Raw genomic sequence first — 19433 nt, forward strand, 5'->3', positions numbered from 1 at the left:
TGTCGCAGATCCGATGTATGCTTCAAATCAAGCTAACCAATGTGCGAAGGCCGACTTGGCGTTGTCTGAGTGAGGGTGCAGCTGCTGGCGATCAGGCTTGATGCGGAGATCCATCGTTGTAAAATCTATGTGTAATAAATTGATGCACTATCAATTACGACGAGACAAGTAGAGTGTAATCGAGGCTTTATTACGCAGAGATGTGTAGCCTCCTGCTGCTGCCGAAATGGCTGCAGCTCGGAGAGCCTGCACATTTATACTCTGCCTACTGGGTGGAGCCAGCAGGCAGGGATCTACCCCTGTACCTGTAGTAAAGGGGCCTTACCGTAACACCCCTCGTACGAGGTATATACAATACAATAGTGGTGACTACCAGTTATTCGAGATCCGGCCCACTATGGTTGTATCGTCAGCAAACCTGTAGATGGAATTGGAACCAAATTTTGCCACGCAGTCGTGTGTGCACAGGGAGTAGAGTAATGGGCTAAGTACAGAGCTTTGCGGGGCCCCGGTATTGAGGACTATTGTGGAGGAGGTGGTGTTGTTCATTCTTACTGATTGTGGTCTGTTGGTCAGAAAATCGAGGATCCAGTTGCAGAGTGGGGAGCCAAGTCCTAGGTTTTGGAGCTTTGATATGAGCTTGGCTGGGATTATGGTGTTGAAGGCAGAGCTGTAGTCAATAAACTACACCCTAACTCACTCTGTAGCTGTTCATCAGTGGAAAGATGCGGAGTGTGAGCGCCTCGTGCCTTTTACAGTGAGATACCACCCCTGAGTGTCCTGCCTGCTCATTGGTCATGTCCTATTCTCTGTGTTCATTAGCTGCCTGTCTGTATATCATTATCTGCATGTCTGCATATCATGACAAACTTTTCCCAGTTCTGATGAAGGTTCTTAAGCCTGAACTCTGTTTCCCTCCTCAGGTGCTGTCAACGATTTCCTGGGAGTACTTTCAGCACTTAAGTTTTCTTCGACGGTTGACAGGGGCGCAAAATGCACGACTGGAATTGTACGACTCGGAATGTTGAGAAAGGGACGTCGCCCTCCACCGTCCCCCAACGCCGAGCTTCTCCTCCTTCCACCATTGCGGAGCGACCGGAACCAACCGCCCGCTGGCTCGCGCGCGCGCGCGCGGCCTGTCGTCCACCCCCGAGTTCGGTGCGCGTGCGCCGGCGGGCAGAACGTGCGTACGTCTGAGCGTGCGCGCGCGCGCGCGATAACGTTTCCCTGGCTGCGGCGGTGGGCGGGTCTGGCGCGAGGCTGGAGGATGAGAAGGAACGTCCGTTGGAGTCAAGGATTAAAGGGAGCGGAACGTGCGGTCTGTCAGCAGTTTGTATGGAGACATTACGCAGAGAAGCAGCAACAGTAGCCACGCTCATCTCACTGGAGACCAAATGCACCCATTTTAGCTAGAAACACGCACTTCATTCTCTCGTCTGTCTTATTTTTTCCCCTGTATTTCCATCTCCATTTCCCCCCCCCGACAGAGAGGCGGAGGAGGAGGTTTGCAAGAGAATCTGAACGAGGGCGAGGTCTTCTTCATTTAAACCGGAATTAAATATAATAACGGAGGATAATTTTAAAAGAATCAATTCCGTTGGAGGGGTCCTGACTCTTCCTCCCCCTTCCAGGTGATGCCCTCTGATTTCATCTCGCTCCTCAGCGCGGATCTGGATCTTAATTCGCCCAAGAGTTTGTATTCCAAAGGTAAGGAGGCGTTTGATCGTCTCTGTTTCTTAATTCGCTTTACTTTTAAGTGCGTGTGTGTGTTCGGTTGCAAAATAGTACACCACACTTTCCGAGGTAATTTTCGAGGTTTTCCCACCTTACTGTAGGCCGTAACTGAAAGATAATTGGCAGTGCACGCTTAGATTTGACACCTATGTCGTTTCTAACATTTGTAAGTTATAGTGCGAAGGTTCGCATCGACTGTGTGGCATTGGATTGGGAAAAAAAATAGAGAGATAAGCAAATAATTCCTATTTGGATTAAGTGTTTCCTTCTGCGGGCAACCTAACCTGATGGGGATAATGTTTGATTGACGTCCCCATCCACCTGTCAGGGACGCGGCTGGGGCCCTGGATAAATTGGAAGGTTGTTCCAGCACAGCCAGCAACGTAGGCGGTCCTGGTATTTACAAATAAAGTTGGGTTGACGAGGGGTTGCGTTTATTGAGGAACTAATCCAGACCTACAGCTCTATTTGGAAATTATGATTCTGCTGGGTCAAACCTTTATCTCGAACACAGACTTAGATCGCGTTACCTCTTACTGTCGATTTATGCAGGCTGGACAGTAGGTTGAGGAACATTGTGTGTGACTTTTAATTCGATGGGTTGACTACTGTGGTAATACAATAACTGGATGCTGGAAACAACAGGCCGGTAACACCTGTGGCGAAAACGACATAAGTCCGCTTGACTGAGGTTGTGGACAATTCTCCACGTTTTTAAAAAAGTATTCTTTGCATTTTTGCTAGAAGCTTTCCAGAATATCATCCAACTCAAACAGATTGTGTTTGCCAGCATTACGATCATGGGTAGAGAAACATGCAGAGTCAGTTGCGAGAAAAAGAAATGAGTGGATAACGATAAGAATGACAACTCAGTAAGGTTCAGTAATATAATGTTTAATGCTGAATTTGAGAATTTTTTCCCCAGGGCTCATCTGTATTCTGTAAACCTGATCAGAATACTCTGGTCAAGTGCCACGTGAGGCCAGGTGCTTCCTTACAGGGGGAAAAATCCAGAGGCAGCCCAGTTTGAATCACTGTCACATATCTCCTGGCATCTTTTTAAAAATAATAATCTTTATTGTCACAAGTAGGCTTTCATCTGGTTAAGAGAATGGTATTATTTTTGGTGGGCTATGTGCCAGTCCTCAACAGAAGTCATATGGAAGAATAAGAATAGAAAAAAAGCCTTTTTGGATTGTTTGCTTCATTTTTAAAATTTAGCCGTTTTGAGGCTTGAGGCATGATTCCATGATATCTTAAATACGTGAAATCGTCCCTCGTTTGAAGTCAGTGCGGCCACTTTTCAAAAGGGGGTCACTGAAAAGCAATCATGGGAGGAAACCTTGGCTGAATCCTTCACAAACAAAGGAATGTGATAGCCAATTGACCCCATAGTGCAATAGCATTTGCTCCCATTTACACAGACCATAAATCAGACCTGTGACCTTCTGGTTTGTATGCCTCCATTGCTCACTGCCTTTACTAATAGAGCTATCAAAGGAGTTTAGATTTTTTAAAGTGGAAGGTTAAAGGAAATTCTTGGTGATAAATGAAAAGTGTTACTTAAATTAGGGTGATAATTATTACATCTTTCACTTACTTTTGTTCTTTTAAACATGGGAGTCCTGGCTATAATGTCATTGACAAGTAGCTTTCTTATCACAAGTGATCTTTCTTGTCAGTAAGATTGCTTGCAAATAGTGAGAAAAACTGTTTTGTCCTGTTCTTAGCTGAAATTGATCAATTTCTAGTCATAGATTTCAGCAATATTGTAAACCAATCTCTGTTCTAATTTCTTAAATCTTCAAATATGTAACAATGTTTAAAATTAGTTTTGATCCACCTGTATGCTGAAAAAAGATGTTGCAGATAGCATTCCCATCAACCTATTCCACAGGTGCCACAAGTTTTTTCCACATGATTTTTAAAAATATAAATGATCAATACAAAGAGGAGGTTAAAATATTTTGAAAACCTGAGAATGAGATTTGTTACACGGAGAGCGATGTTGATTTGACACCTTGATTTTTCTTCAACCTCAAGTTAAATTTTGAGTAAGCTGTAAGGTGGATATAATTAAAATGTAAAATAAAATCTGCTTTTTAATCATCATCTGTTAAGTGAGAAGTGACTGATCAGATGAACTGTATAATATCAATTCAAGGCCTCCTATTGTGTAATTCTGTATTATAGATTTTGCATCTATTGACTGTAAATAGAGGAACAATATTTAATTCAACCATTAAGTAGCTACCATATTGAAAGGTAGTAATGTCATAAGAGTTCAGATGATTTATGGTGAGTGGGACCCTTTTGAGTTTACATTATAGAAAGTCCTCTTTGTTCTGTGGTGTTAATTGGGAGTGTGTGCTTATTCTGTTTTGGGTAATTTATTGTGGACATTGGCCAGTGTATATTCAAAATTTAATGCTTGGCCAGTTTCTGCATTGATTATGCTGCAATTACTCTTCATTGGAAATGTATTTAGTGCCAAGCCATTGGGATGCATTTATGCTATTCTTAAGTAAGTTCAATTTGTTAACATGAAGCTACTACATATTTTTAAAACCTGTTCACAATTTCCTAGAGAAATTGTACTATTCATTTTACCTTTTGAAGTGGAATGACATGGGATGAAAGTTGGATATATTGAGTAAAATCAACACTTTGGGGACTTCTGGTGGCGGCTAGGAGGTGAGCGGTCGTACACAAGGTGGCCTCTTTTGCCCGGTGGAGCCGGAGGACATTTAGTAGGGTGTTTAATGAATACTTCACATCTGTCTTCACCCAAGAGAATGAGGATATGGAACTCTGGGAGAGAGACTGTGAAGTTCTTGAGCAAATTATCATAGGGAGTGACAAGATATTGGAGGCTTAAAGGTGGACAAATCTCCAGGTCCGGGTGAATTGTGTCCCAAGATGCTGTGGGAGAGGAGGGAGGAGATTGCAGGAGCTCTGACCAAAATGTTTTAATTCCGCTCATGCTAAGGGCTAGGTGCGAAAGGACTTGGAAACAGTTAATGGGCACCCATTGTTTAAGAGCTAAGCCAAGGAATTACAGACCAGTGAGGGAAACTATTGGAGAGACGAGGTTTAATCAGGAATAGTCAGCATGACTTTGGCCGAAGGAGGTCATGCCTAACAAATTTGATTGATTTTTTTTGAGCTCGTGACGAGGTGTATAGATGAGGGTAGTGCAGTTGATGTAGTTTACATTGATTTCAGCAAAGCCTTTGACAAGGTCCCACATGGGAGACTTATAAGGAAGGCAAATGCACGATGTACAAGGTAACTTAATAAGGTGGATTCAAAATTGGCTTAGCTGTAGGAGACCGAGGCTGATGACAGATGGCTGCTTCAGTGACTGGAAGCCAGTGTCAAGTGGCACACCATAGGGATCTGTGCTGGGTCCCCTATTATTATTATACAAATGAAATAGGGGGGGTTTGTGGGGGGTGGTAGGATAACTATGTTTGCGGATGACACAAAGATTAGCCGGATGGTTAACATATAGACGGGATGGTCAAATGGGCAGAAAAGTGCCAGATGGAATTTAACTCTGAAAAATGTGAGGTGATATGCTTTGGAAGGAGTAATGTGACAAGTAAATATTCAATGCATGGCCCGACACTGGGAAGTTCCAAAAGTGACCTTGGAGTGTTTGTCCATTGATCTTTGAAAGCCAAAGGGCAGGTTAATAGCGCAGCGAAAAGGCTTATGGGACACTTGCCGTTATCAATTGAGGCACAGATTACAAAAACTGATGTACTGTTGGAGATGCATAGAACTTTGGTGAGCCCACAGCTGGGGTACTGTGTGCAATAATGGTCGCCACATTATAGGAAGGATGTGATTGCACTGGAGGGGGCGAGGTGATTTACCAGGATGTTGCCTGGGATGGAACATTTCAGTTATGAAGAGAGGCTGGATAGGCTTTAGTTGTTTTTGCTGGAGCAGAGAATCATAGAATTTACAGTACAGAAGGAGGCCATTTGGCCATCGAGTCGACACCAGCCCTTGAAAGAGCACCCTACTTAAGTCCACACCTCTATCCTATCCCCGTAACTCAGTAACCCCACCTAACCTTTGGACACTAAGGGGCAATTTAGCATGGCAAATCCAACTAACCTGCACATCTTTGGACTGTGGGAGGAAACCGGAGCACCCGGAGGAAACCCACACAGACACGGGGAGAAATGCAAACTCCACACAGTCACCTGCCCGAGGCCGGAATTGAACCCGGGACCCTGGAGCTGTGAGGCAGGAGTGCCTTTATTTGTGTGTATTTTATTACTGAGGCAGCAGTGCTAACCACTTTGCCATGTGCCGCTCATGAGACTGAGGGGCGACCTGATCCGAGGTGTGCAAGATTGAGGGGCGTGAACAGGGTGGATAAGGAGCAGCAGTTCACTTAGTTGAAGGGTACGAGGGCACACAGGTTCAAGGTCGGGGGCAGGAGGTTTAAGGGGTATTTGAAGAAAAATGTTTTAACCCAGAGGATGGTGACGATCTGGAGTGCACTGCCAGAGAGGGTGGTAGAGTCGGGTTGCCACACATGCTTTTAAAAAGTACCTTGTTGAGCACTTGGCATGTGATAACATTCAAGGCTATGGGCCAAGTGCTGGCAAATGAGATTAGGTCAGGTCAGGTGAAATAGGTCAGGTGTTTAATGGTTCAGTGCAGATTCAGTGGGCCGAAGGGCCCCTTCTGCACTGTATAATTCTGTGAAATCTGGCACAGTTTGGGAAGAAAAGAAGGGTAATTGAAGTTTGTTGCTTCCTCCTCTAGTGGAGGATGTCTGGAGGATACAATAGGAGACTGAAGTCGAATAAGAGCCCCTCGCCAGACTCCAGGCCCTCATGGTGCAGTAGAGGAGAAAATGGCAGAGCCTGCCGTGTCGCCGTTGCCCTCATAGTGGACAACGAAGTTAGTGGAATTCTTCATGGGGGAATTCAAGAAGCAAAGACTGTGATGTTGGAGGACCTGTCTCGGGTGATTGAGGTGATGGTGTCACCCATTCGATTGACTCTGGACAGGGTGGGACAGCGGTTGGAAACGCAGGGCTTGATGCTTCGGGAGATGGAGGAAGCAGTCCAGACCACAGTGACCTTTTTGGAGGCAGAGGTGGTGTTACTGGCGGAGGTTAAAAGGTTATTGAAGGCCAAGGTGGATGGTCAAGGGAACCAGTCCAGGCACCAGAACCTGAGGATTGTTGGGCTATTGATGTGGGGAAGATGTTCAGGAAGTTGATGGAGGAGGGCATCTTTGTGAGCCCTCCCAGGTTGGACTGGGCCCACCGGTCACTGTGACAAAATCCAAGATCTGGGGATCCACTGGGAGTGGCCATAGTACATCTCTAGCCATCTGGACAAGGAATGGATTTTAAAGGGAGCGAAGGCTACGCGTGAGAGTAGATGGAAGAGCCATCACATCCGAATTTCATCCCATCCGAATTTATCAAGATGTCTGGACGGAACTGTCAAGATGGTGAGCTGGGTTCAAAGAGGCCAAGGCGGCGGCGCTCTACAAGAGCAAGCTGCTGTTCGGAGTGGTGTATCCAGCTCACTTCTGGGTCACGTATAAAGACAGACACCATTATTTTGACACACCGGAGGAGGCGAATGACTTTGTGAGGAAAAATGGACTGGGCGAGATCTGATTGTAGTTGTTGGATGTCATGGAGTTTTGAACTTTACATGTTCATATCTTGCCTTTTTACATGTTTCTGCTTTTCTGTTTTTTGTTTTGCCTTTTCCATGGTAGTATTGGGTTTCTTGTTTTCTGAAGGAGGGTGTGGATTCTTTCTTCCCAGAATGTACAATATTAAAAGTGAGATTGGGAAAGGGGACCCCCTTGTTCTCCAAGTGGGGGCTACCCTGCTCGTAGGTATGCTGGTTAATGGGAGCTGAGTGGTGGGGGAGGGTTTGATTTATTTGTGGGTTGAGGTAATAAGCCGAAGTTGTTGGGTTTTCTATTATTTGGGGTGGGAATGGGGGAAGTGTGTGTTTTGGAGTTGGGTGGGTTGTTTATTTGAAGTTTAAAGACAGAGTGGGGATGGGGTGGGTTGTTGGGGAGAGGCTGGGGGGGGGTTAGAGTATTGGCGATGAAGGTTTCTGGATTGGGGTGGTGACGGTGGCCATTCTTCGTTGGGCCTGGAATCGGGGTCGGTTTGGGCCCGGACTTCCTCACAGGTGGGTTATGGCTGATTCTAGGGGGGCCCCCCAGTTAATATGGTTGTGGAACTTGAGGGAGTTAAACAGCCCGGTTAAAAGGTGCCAGGTGTTTGCCCATTTGAAGAGTTTGAAGGTGGATGTAATCTTCTTGAGGGTTAGGGACCAGGTGAAGCTAAGGAAGGGATAGGTGGGACTAGCGTCCCACTCAAACTTTGATGCGAGGATGAGGGCAGTGGCGGTGTTAACAGGAGGACAGCCTTTATAGCAGCCAATATTTTGACGAGCCCTGGGGGGAGTTATGTTCTACTCCAGGTGGAAACCGTTCATCACCTTTAAGGGCTTGGTCATGGCCAGCAACTTGGGTGGGGGAGGGGTGTATTGGAGGGATTGGGTTTTGGGTGGGGGGGGGGGGGCAGGAGGTGCAGGGGAGAGATTAGGGGTATTATTTAACTGAGAATTATTTGAATTAAAATATTAAAATAAACACTTTGGTTGTCTTACAGCAAAAATAGCATATTGTTACAATCCCAGTTGATGTTATAACTGGGTGGGAAGATTCCAGAATGGAATCCTGGCTCAAAAGAACGTAACTACTAGTTTAAAGAAAAATGTGCAGGAACAGTCACCGGACTGCTAATTCATTTCAACAACAACAAGATCAATTTAAAAAAAATTAAACATGGGGGAAAATTGGATTCTAATACAATCACTCCTTTACTCCCCCCTTAGCTTAACAAGTACACACGATTTCTAGATTAACATGGTTGACACAATACACCGTGAACTACGATGACCCCATTAAAACAAAGGTCTCTTTTAAGCGCACAACATATGTGATCAAGTCCATGCATTCTGCTCTGAACCAAAGTTAGTGGGTGGGATTCTCCGTTTTGCCGGCACCCAGGGGTTTCCCGATGGCGTGGGGCTGCCCCACAATGGGAAGCCCATTGACCGGCCGGCATAACTGAGAATCCTGCCGACAGGTCAAGGCTGAAAAGTGGCAGGGCGGAGAATCCAGCCCAGGATCTCTGGATTTCTCCTTAGAATTCTCCCAGATTATAATCACATGGGTTTCAAAACACCAGTCCCAAAACATGCTTTAAAATATTCTCTCATAATAATGCTTTCCCTAAGTGGTTTGTATTCCAACTTTTACAAATGACTCACCTTAACCCACGCTTCCGCTCTACTTTTAACAGTGAATCCAGTCCAGGATTTTACTCCACCCCCTTTTAGGTTTCCTTTGTCTTAACTGCTTTTACACAAACTCTTGAGATCCAGCCACCGATATCCATAGTTATTTTGACTTTCATTCCATAGGCTGCAATAAAATCTCATAACCTGAAAAATCACATTCAATATCTTTTTTAAAAAAAAATTTGGTGTACCAAATTCATTTTTCCAAATAAGGGGCAATTTTAGCGTGTTCAATCCACCTAGCCTGCACATCTTTGGGTTGTGGGGGCGAAACCCACGCGCGCACACGGGGAGAATGTGCAAACTCCACATGGATAATGACCCAGCGCCGGGATCAAACCTGGGACCTCGGCGCCGTGAGACTGCAGTGGTACCACTGTGCCACCGTGCTGCCCTTATCTGATATCTTTCTGGCATCTTGTCTGTCTTCTCAGCTGTCTGTCTTACTGAACAGTTATCCGTTTTAGTACCTCAGACATCTTGGAAACTTCACTTCATTTCTCTAGTTTCCTTACCTAGCTGCTCTTCAGATCTCTGCACTTGTTTTCTTAACCATTGGGGCATCTTGACAAATACATGAATCGGATGGGAATAGAGGGATACGGACCCTGGAAGTGTAGAAGATTTTAGTTTAGATGGGCAGCATGGTCAGTGCAGGCTTGGAGGTCCGAAGGGCCTGTTCCTGTGCTGTACTTTTCTTTGTTCTTTTGTTCTTTGTTCCATGGTGTGACATTTTTTCCAGCAAAGCTGAGAGAAATGTTCTCTCTAGCCAACTGCTTCTAACAGAGTTGTGAGAGCTGCCTTCTCTCACTGCCTTCTCTCGCTACCTATCTCCAACTTCCCACATATTAGCTAAACTAAAACTTAAAAGCTTCTCTACCGTACAAGGCTCCGGTTGCTAAACAACACCCACATGCTTATGTCTTTTATTTATTCTTTAGTCACGCTAAATTGCACTTAATGTCCAAAATGGTTAGATGGGGTTACTGGGAGGGACAGGATGGAGGTGTGGGCTTAAGTAGGGTGTTCTATCCCAGGGCCGGTGCAGACTGCACTGTAAATTCTATGATATATGATTCTATGCCGTAGTCCCCTTTAAGCACAATAGAAACACCGCTGGAACTTAACCAGCCCCACACATCCAGTCACCTTTTGTCCAGCATGAATCTAACTATAGGTTTACCCTTCCAGGCACAGAAACATTAAATTAAACCCACTTAAAACTGAAATATAGATCCCTCTGAGTTGCAAAAATGCTGCAATGCCAAGAAGACTGTGTATAATGCCATCCTTGCATTGTGATCTTTAGACATGATATTGTCACATGAATGATGTCACATATGGCCCTGAGAGTGGGTGGCACAGTGGTTGGCACTACTGCCTCACAGCGCTGAGGACCCGGGTTTGATCCTGGCTCCGGTCACTGTCTGTGTAGATTTTGCACGTTATTCCTGTGTTTGCGTGGGTCTCACCCCCACAAACCAAAGATGTGTGGGTCGATGAATTGGCCATGCTGAATTGCCCCTTAATTGGGGGAAAAATATTGGGCACTTTAAATTTATTTTTAAAAATATGACCGTGAGCAATTTAAATGATAGTTTAATTGCAACATATTTCCTCATAGCACAGTTACTGGCTAACTGCAGTTAGCGGTCCGCTTCAGTGGCTTCTTGCATGGAAAATGCACAGCATTCTCAAAGACTGAGATTTAATTATAGCTTCTGTTTGAGAGCCTACTATTACATTTTTAGAATATTTCATTTTGATACATAAAATCATTAAATCTTGGTTGCAGCTAGTATTGTGCCTGGACCTGAATGATTGATTGGAATTTGTATAAATTGCTACACTATTTTGCACATTACATTTCTTTATTCTTGGGAAATTCAGTTTAAAACGTTGTTATTTTTATCCTTCAGGATGGTGTCATGGTTCCTTTCAATAATGTGGCATGAGTACTGTGGCAGCATTTGAGATAGAATATTTACTAGTTTCTTATAATAAAGGGGGAGCAGTTTGCTGCTAGGGAACTAGATTAAGCAAGTGTGTTGACAGTTGTTTTGAAAATAGCTAGTGAGATTTTACTAGCTGTCACTTTGCCCACAGTGATGAAACTATTACTACCTCTAATTTTCAATATTGTTTTGTGTGGTGTGTACGAATAGCTTTCCACTTTCCATGCTGTCCAGTCATTACATTCTTCTTATAGTTTGTCCACTTTTTCATAACGAATATGATATGTACTTTATTTTTAGCCAAGCAGTATACATACTTCAGTAAGCAGTAAGAATGCACCTTCTTTGGATATAATGTCATATGGAGCATATATTATAGTATCTATTTCATATTCCTTCCTTGTAAATACATTGGGGTCATATATCATTATGATGTTCATTACAGTAGGGTGAGGTGTACTCCGTGATGGCACCAGATCATTCATAGTTGGAATACTGAAGGCTTGCAAGAGTGAGATACTGTCCATGGGTTACAGCAACAGGTCCCTTTAGGCATTATAAACTATAGTGCTCGTCTCCGCATCAGGGAAATTTAAAGGCTGAAGCTTGGACTGGGTGGAAGATTGACCCACAAGACAGGGTCCCATGTCCAATGATGTTTCCTCAGCTGATATATTACTTTCCTTGTCAGGCAGATGTGCCGTGTATACTTGAACTGCATGTTTTTTGTCAAGGTGAGAGATTGTTCCCCAACAAGGAGATGTATTTTCTTGTTGACAGAAGCAAGAGTTCATGAGTTGCCTTTCCCTGCTACTATTATGACTTCAGTTTACTTGCATTTAAAAAAGATTTAAATTTAGAGTACCCAATTATTTTTTTTCCCAATTAAGGGGCTCACTCCACCTGCCCTGCACATGTTTGGGTTGTGGGGGTGAAACCCACGCAGACATCAGGAGAATATGCAAACTCCATGACCCAGGGCCGGGATCAAACCTGGGTCCTAGGCGTCATAGGCAGCAATGCTAACCACTGTGCCACCGTGCCGCCCATTAGTTTACTTACAATTGAATCAAAGGCCCATTAAATGCATGCGACACTAGGCACAAAAAGTGACAATCTGCCTAACTATTTGATTCACTGTAAACTGCATAAACTATATATAACTAAATATAAACTATACTTGACAGTAATTTTTTTTTGTGGTTTTTCACCTCCTGAAGAGATCAACTTGGATAGAAGAACATAAGAACTAGGAGCAGGAGTAGGCCATCTGGCCCCTCGAGCCTGCTCCATCATTCAATGAGATCATGGCTGATCTTTTGTGGACTCAGCTCCACTTTCCGGCCCGAACACCATAACCCTTAATCCCTTTATTCTTCAAAAAACTATCTATCTTTATCTTAAAAACATTTAATGAAGGAGCCTCTACTGCTTCACTGGGCAAGTAATTCCATAGATTCACAATCCTTTGGGTGAAGAAGTTCTTCCTAAACTCAGTCCTAAATCTACTTCCCTTATTTTGAGGTTATGCCCCCTAGTACTGCTTTCATCCGCCAGTGGAAACAACCTGCCCGCATCTATCCTATCTATTCCCTTCATAATTTTATATGTTTCAATAAGATCCCCCCGCATCCTTCTAAACTCCAATGAGTACAGTCCCAGTCTACTCAACCTCTCCTCGTAATCCAACCCCTTCAGCTCTGGGATTAACCTAGTGAATCTCCTCTGCACACCCTGCAGTGCCAGTACATCCTTTCTCAAGTAAGGAGACCAAAACTGAACACACTACTCCAGGTGTGGCCTCACCAACACCTTATACAATTGCAGCATAACCTCCTTAGTCTTAAACTCCATCCCTCTAGCAATGAAGGACAACATTCCATTTGCCTTCTTAATCACCTGTTGCACCTGTAAACCAACTTTTTGTGACTCATGCACTAGCACACCCAGGTGTCTCTGCACAGCAGCATGTTTTAATATTTTATCATTTAAATAATAATCCCTTTTGCTGTTATTCCTACCAAAATGGATAACCTCACATTTGTCAACATTGTATTCCATCTGCCAGACCCTAGCCCATTCACTTAGCCCATCCAAATCCCTTTGCAGACTTCCAATATCTTCTGCACTTTTTGCTTTACCACTTATCCTCGTGTCGTCTGCAAACTTGGACACATTGCCCTTGGTCCCCAACTCCAAATCATCTATGTAAATTGTGAACAGTTATGGGCCCAACACTGATCCCTGAGGGACACCACTAGCTAATGATTGCCAACAAGAGTATCACCCATTAATCCCCACTCTTTGCATTCTATTAATTAACCAATCCTCTATCCATGCTACTACTTTCCCCTTAATGCCATGCATCTTTATCTTATGCAGCAACCTTTTGTGTGGCACCTTGTCAAAGGCTTTCTGGAAATCCAGATATACCACATCCATTGGCTCCCTGTTATCTACTGCACTGGTAATGTCCTCAAAAAATTCCACTAAATTAGTTAGGCACGACCTGCCCTTTATGAACCCATGCTGCGTCTGCCCAATGGGACAATTTCCATCCAGATGCCTCACTATTTCTTCCTTGATGATAGATTCCAGCATCTTCCCTACTACTGAGGTTAAGCTCACTGGCTTATAATTATTCTGCCTACCTCCTTTTTTAAACAGTGGTGTCACGTTTGCTAATTTCCAATCCGCCGTGCGGACCACCCCAGAGTCTGGTGACTTTTGGTAAATTATCACTAGTGCATTTGCAATTTCCCTAGCCATCTCTTTTAGCACTCTGGAATGCATTCCATCAGGGCCAGGAGACTTGTCTACCTTTAGCCCCATTAGCTTGCCCATCACTATCTCCTTGGTGATAACAATCCTCTCAAGGTCCTCACCTGTCATAGCCTCATTTCCATCAGTCACTGGCATGTTATTTGTGTCTTCCACTGTGAAGACCGACCCAAAAAACCTGTTCAGTTCCTCAGCCATTTCCTCATCTCCCATTATTAAATCTCCCTTCTCATCCTCTAAAGGACCAATATTTACTTTAGCCACTCTTTTTTTGTTTTATATATTTGTAGAAACTTTTGCTATCTGTTTTTATATTCTGAACAAGTTTACTCTCATAATCTATCTTACTCTTCTTTATAGCTTTTTTAGTAGCTTTTTGTTGCCCCCTAAAGATTTCCCAGTCCTCTAGTCTCCCACTAATCTTTGCTACTTTGTATGCCTTTTCCTTCAATTTGATACTCTCCCTTATTCCCTTGGATATCCACGGTCGATTTTCCCTCTTTCTACCGTCCTTCCTTTTTGTTGGTATAAACCTTTGCTGAGCACTGTGAAAAATCGCTTGGAAGGTTCTCCACTGTTCCTCAACTGTTTCACCATAAAGTCTTTGCTCCCAGTCTACCTTAGCTAGTTCTTCTCTCATCCCATTGTAATCTCCTTTGTTTAAGCACAAAACACTAGTGTTTGATTGTACCTTCTCACCCTCCATCTGTATTTTAAATTCCACCATATTGTGATCGCTCCTTCCGAGAGGATCCCTAACTATGAGATCATTGATCAATCCTGTCTCATTACACAGGACCAGATCTAGGACCGCTTGTTCCCTCGTAGGTTCCATTACATACTGTTCGAGGAAACTATCGCGGATACATTCTATAAACTCCTCCTCAAGGCTGCCATGACCGACCTGGTTAAACCAATCGACATGTAGATTAAAATCCCCCATGATAACTGCTGTACCATTTTTACTTGCGTCAATTATTTCTTTGTTTATTGCCTGCCCCACCATAATGTTACTATTTGGTGGCCTATAGACTACTCCTATCAGTGACTTTTTCGCCTTACTATTCCTGATTTCCACCCAAATGGATTCAACCTTATCCTCCATAGCACCGATGTCATCCCTTACTGTTGCCTGGATGTCATCCTGAAATAACAGAGCTACACCACCTCCCTTACCATCCACTCTGTCCTTCCGAATAGTTTGATACCCTCGGATATTTAACTCCCAGTCGTGACCATCCTTTAACCATGTTTCAGTAATGGCCACTAAATCATAGTCATTCACGATGATTTGCGCCATCAACTCATTTACCTTATTCTGAATACTACGAGCATTCAGGTAAAGTACACCTTATGTTGGCTTTTTTACCTCTGTTCTGAATCTCAACACCTCGATCAGTAACTTCTCCTAAGTTATATTTCCTCTTAACCTTTCTCCTAATTTTCCTTGTCGTTGAACCCACATCTTCATGTAACAACCTGCCGCGTCGCTTACCATTAATATTTTCACTTCCTGTTTTATTCCTTTTAGTATTCCTGGTCCTATTCACTGAGCTCCCCTCAGTCACTCTACCTTGTCCTGTCGCCCTTTTTGATTTTTGACTATGGCTTCTCTGCCTTACACTTTCCCCCTTACTGCCTTTTGTTTCTTTCCCTGTTTTACTACCTTCCAACTTCCTGCACCGGTTCCCATCCCCCTGCCACATTAGTTTAAACTCTCCCCAACAATTCTAGCAAACCCCCCCCCCCCCCCCCAAGGACATCGGTTCCAGTCCTGCCCAGGTGCAGACCGTCCGGTTTGTACTGGTCCCACCTCCCCCAGAACCGGTTCCAATGCCCCGGGAATTTGAATCCCTCCCTCTTGCACCATCTCTCGAGCCACACATCCTATCCTGACATTCCTACTCTGACTAGCTCGTGGCACTGGTAGCAATCCTGAGATTACTACCTTTGAGGTCCTACTTTTTAGTTTAACTCCTAACTCTCTGAATTCAGCTTGTAGATCCTCGTCCCGTTTTTTACCTATATCGTTGGTGCCTATGTGCACCACGACAGCTGGCTGTTCACCCTCCCCCCACAGAATGTCCTGCAGCCGCTCCGAGACATCCTTGACCCTTGCACCAGGGAGGCAACATACCATCCTGGAGTCTTGATTGCGTCCACGGAACCGCCTGTCTATTCCCCTAACAATTGAGTCCCCTATCACTATAGCCCTGCCATTCTTCTTCCTGCCTAGCTGCGCAGCAGAGCCAGCCACGGTGCCATGAACCTGGCTGCTGCTGCCTTCCACTGGTGAGCCATCTCCCTCAACAGTATCCAAAACGGTATATCTGTTTTGCAGGGAGATGACCGCAGAGGACACCTGCACTGCCTTCCTACTCTTGCTCTGTCTTTTCTATCTCCCTCAGTACCTTTCACCTGCGGTGTGACCAACTCGCTAAAGGTGCTATCCAGGACATCCTCAGCATCACGGATGCTCCAAAGTGAGTCCATCCGCAGCTCCAGAGCCGTCAAGCGGTCTAACAGGAGCTGCAACTGGACACACTTGCTGCACGTGAAGGAGCCAGGGACAGTAGACGTGTCCCTGAGCTCCCACATCGCACACGAGGAGCATGACACGGGTCTAAGATCTCCTGCCATGTCTTAAACCTTTGGTTAACTTCAACAATTACAATTCCCCCCCCCCCAATAAATAAATAAATAAATAAACAAAGAAGAAAAAAATAAATAAATATACCAATGAAAAGAAAAAGAAAACAGAAACACTACTTACCAGTCACTTACCAGGGATAAAAAGCACTTCCTCCCCACCCAGCTTTGAATTCCCACCTCGATTCAAATTCCCAAACTCACTCTTGGTTCTGGCTCACTGGGAGTGAGTTTACAAGTTGCTCTTTTTAAATTGTCCTGAATTGACCCCCCTCCCCCACCTGCTTTTAGATCAAGGTAGATTTAAGTGACTGACACTTAACTGCCAACCAGTTATGTGAGTGGGTGGGGCAGCCCTTGTTAGCCTACACTGCACAATTCTAGCTTTATTTACATTAATTTAAACTCCTGAAATGAGCTGCCTTACTGATTTGATTAAATTACCACCTAGATTCAAATTCCCAAACTCACTCTTGGTTCTGTCTCACTCTGGCTGTGTCTTCTCTGGCTCACTGGGAGAACTCACATTTGTATTGTATTGAAGGGAACATTTCTATTACAGATAGTATGTGTTTGTTACTTGGATTATTAAAGTAGTGGAAACTAATTTTTGCCTTTCACGGTTTGGTTATTTTATTCACTCTACTAGTGGGGTCTTCAGTGATTTGGAATAACAATGCCTTTAATGTAGAATAAGGAACTTGTATCAGTATGTAGAAAAATGTCATCACAGTTTAAAACAACAATTCATTAACAAATGATTTGGGGTAAACTTTAGGAATGAATAAATAATTGGCTGAAGGTTGGAAAACTCCTTTGTTCAAAATATTATATTGGAATGGAGGAAAATACTGAGTGGAATGCATCAGGTCTTGGTGTTGCGATAACGACTCGGCCAATTACAACAAATAACCTGGATTCAGAAACTCCATGTAAAGTGGGCAATTGTGCAAATGATGCCAAACCCAAAGGATGAGGCACAGAATATATGGTAGATGAAATTTAATGGAACACATGGCATAGAAAGGAAAAGCAAGCATTTTTTAAATGAAATCGCTAGGGATGGTTCTGAAACAGACCGAGGCACTGAGATGCTTTGAATTCATGAGACATGTTGAGCAATCAGCGATGATAGCACACCATTGACCTGAATAGCTGAAACAGAAGAATGCAGGTTAGACAAAAAGTGTCCAAACTGTCTAATTCTGAGCGAATATAACAGCATTCATGGATTTGTCAGGGGTGGAGAATTATGGAATTTAATGGCAGTTATGAGGATTACTGGGGTTTAGTAGTTTGTGTTCTCGGAAAGTATTTTTCAAACATTTTTTTCCGGGGACCCATTTTTACCAACCGGTCGACCTCTGTGACTCCCACGCCGGCCGACATTCACGACCCACTATTTTCTCTTGCTTTTTAATGCGAGAGGTGAGCCTGCTTGGTCCTCATTTGCTTGTTCGTTGCTGACAAAATGGAGGGTTCACAATCGTGCCCAAAGCACGTGACGTTAGCATTCGGGGCGCATGACCTGCTCTCTGCCTTGCTTCAGGCAGGTAGATTGCATTGAATTTAATAATAAATTTTCTGGGTCAGTACGCTAATGTCAGCAGTAAGCGGTGCTTTTTGCTGGGCTTTGCGCATGCGCACTGATAAGCGGGCACGTGTGCCCGCAGTTTTTAGCTGGTTGAGGCCATAATTTTTAAAGCCGCTCGCAGCCGGCATTGTTGAAAGCTGGCTGCTGTGGTTGTTGTGCGTTAATTCCCGCGATCGGGAACGCCGCGATGGATGGCTCCGTAACCCACCCGCGAATCGCGACCCCTACTTTGAAAATGCCTTTTGTGGGCTGTGGCAATCTCATGGGTTGGGGAAGTGGGTGATGATGGTTTGGGACAGTTTGGAAAACGTCACCTGTTCTTATCTTGGACTCCGATCTCTAGGTGAAACCTTTTTACGGCATAAAATCAATTGTTATTGTATTTACTGGCTAAATGTCAGTGTACAAACTAGGACAACTGGCCTGGATACTTGAGAGTTGGCGGGGGTGGGGAAATGTGTAAGATATTGCTTGTAGAATCATAGATTTGAATGATAGAATCTACAGTACAAAGGCCATTTGGCCCATCGAGTCTGCACCGGCCCTTACAAAGAGCACCCGACTGAAGCCCATGTATCTACCCTATCCCTGGAACCCAGTAACCCCCACTTAACATTTTTTGGACACTAAGGGCAATTTATCATGGCCAATCCACCGAACCCGCACACCTTTGGACTGTGGGAGGAAACCGGAGCACCCGGAGAAAATCACGCAGACACAAGAGAACGTGCAGACTCCGCACAGACAGCGACCCAGCCGGGAATCGAACCTGGGTCATTCTGAAACAACAGGAATGAATATATGATTAAAAAATATAATCACTCCATCCTTTTTGACAGTAGGCAGTCATTTTCTTTAGAGAACCTTTTATTGAAGCATTTATAATTTTAACATTTTAAACATTCTAAACAGCAGAGTGGACTGACACATGCAACAACATCACAATAACACACCCGAACTCCCCCCCCCCCCCCCCCCCCCCGCCCTATCTCCTAACTTCCTGTATATTAGATTCCCTAACCTTATTCTACAATGCTTGTCTCCCTTCTTTCCCCCCCCACCCTTCTGCTGACGGTCAGTTTTCCTTAAAGAAGTCGATGAACGGCTGCCACTTCCGAGTGAACCCCTGAATTGAACCTCTTAAGGCGAACTTAATCTTTTCCAGCCTGAGAAACCCACCCCTGACTTGAGGCTCCGAGTCCCTCCATCCCAGCTAAATCTGTCTCCGGACTACCAGGGAGGCAAAGACCAAAACGTCGGCCTCTCTCCCCTCTTAGGCCCCCGGATCCTCCGAAACCCCAAATATTGCCATCTCTGGACTCTGAGTAACCCTCCCTTCCAGGACCTCTG

The 19433-nt window shown here is 44.4% G+C and overlaps 1 protein-coding gene across 2 annotated transcripts in view; it reads left to right on the top strand.

Moving 5' to 3' along the window:
• Window positions 1-1235: 1235 nt before the first annotated feature.
• Window positions 1236-19433, top strand: part of nfat5b (nuclear factor of activated T cells 5b) — a 373902-nt gene continuing 355704 nt past the window's right edge. The window contains exon 1 of one of the 2 annotated variants that reach the window (XM_072517959.1): window positions 1236-1707. Coding sequence is in view for 1 of the 2 variants with exons in the window: in XM_072517958.1 (XP_072374059.1) it covers window positions 1635-1707 (73 nt within the window). In the remaining variant the exon portion in view is untranslated. The remainder of the gene's footprint in view (window positions 1708-19433) is intronic. The other variant, XM_072517958.1, reaches the window with a different exon arrangement.

The sequence above is a fragment of the Scyliorhinus torazame genome, chromosome 10, assembly GCF_047496885.1.
Source record: "Scyliorhinus torazame isolate Kashiwa2021f chromosome 10, sScyTor2.1, whole genome shotgun sequence".
Lineage (NCBI taxonomy): Eukaryota > Metazoa > Chordata > Chondrichthyes > Carcharhiniformes > Scyliorhinidae > Scyliorhinus > Scyliorhinus torazame.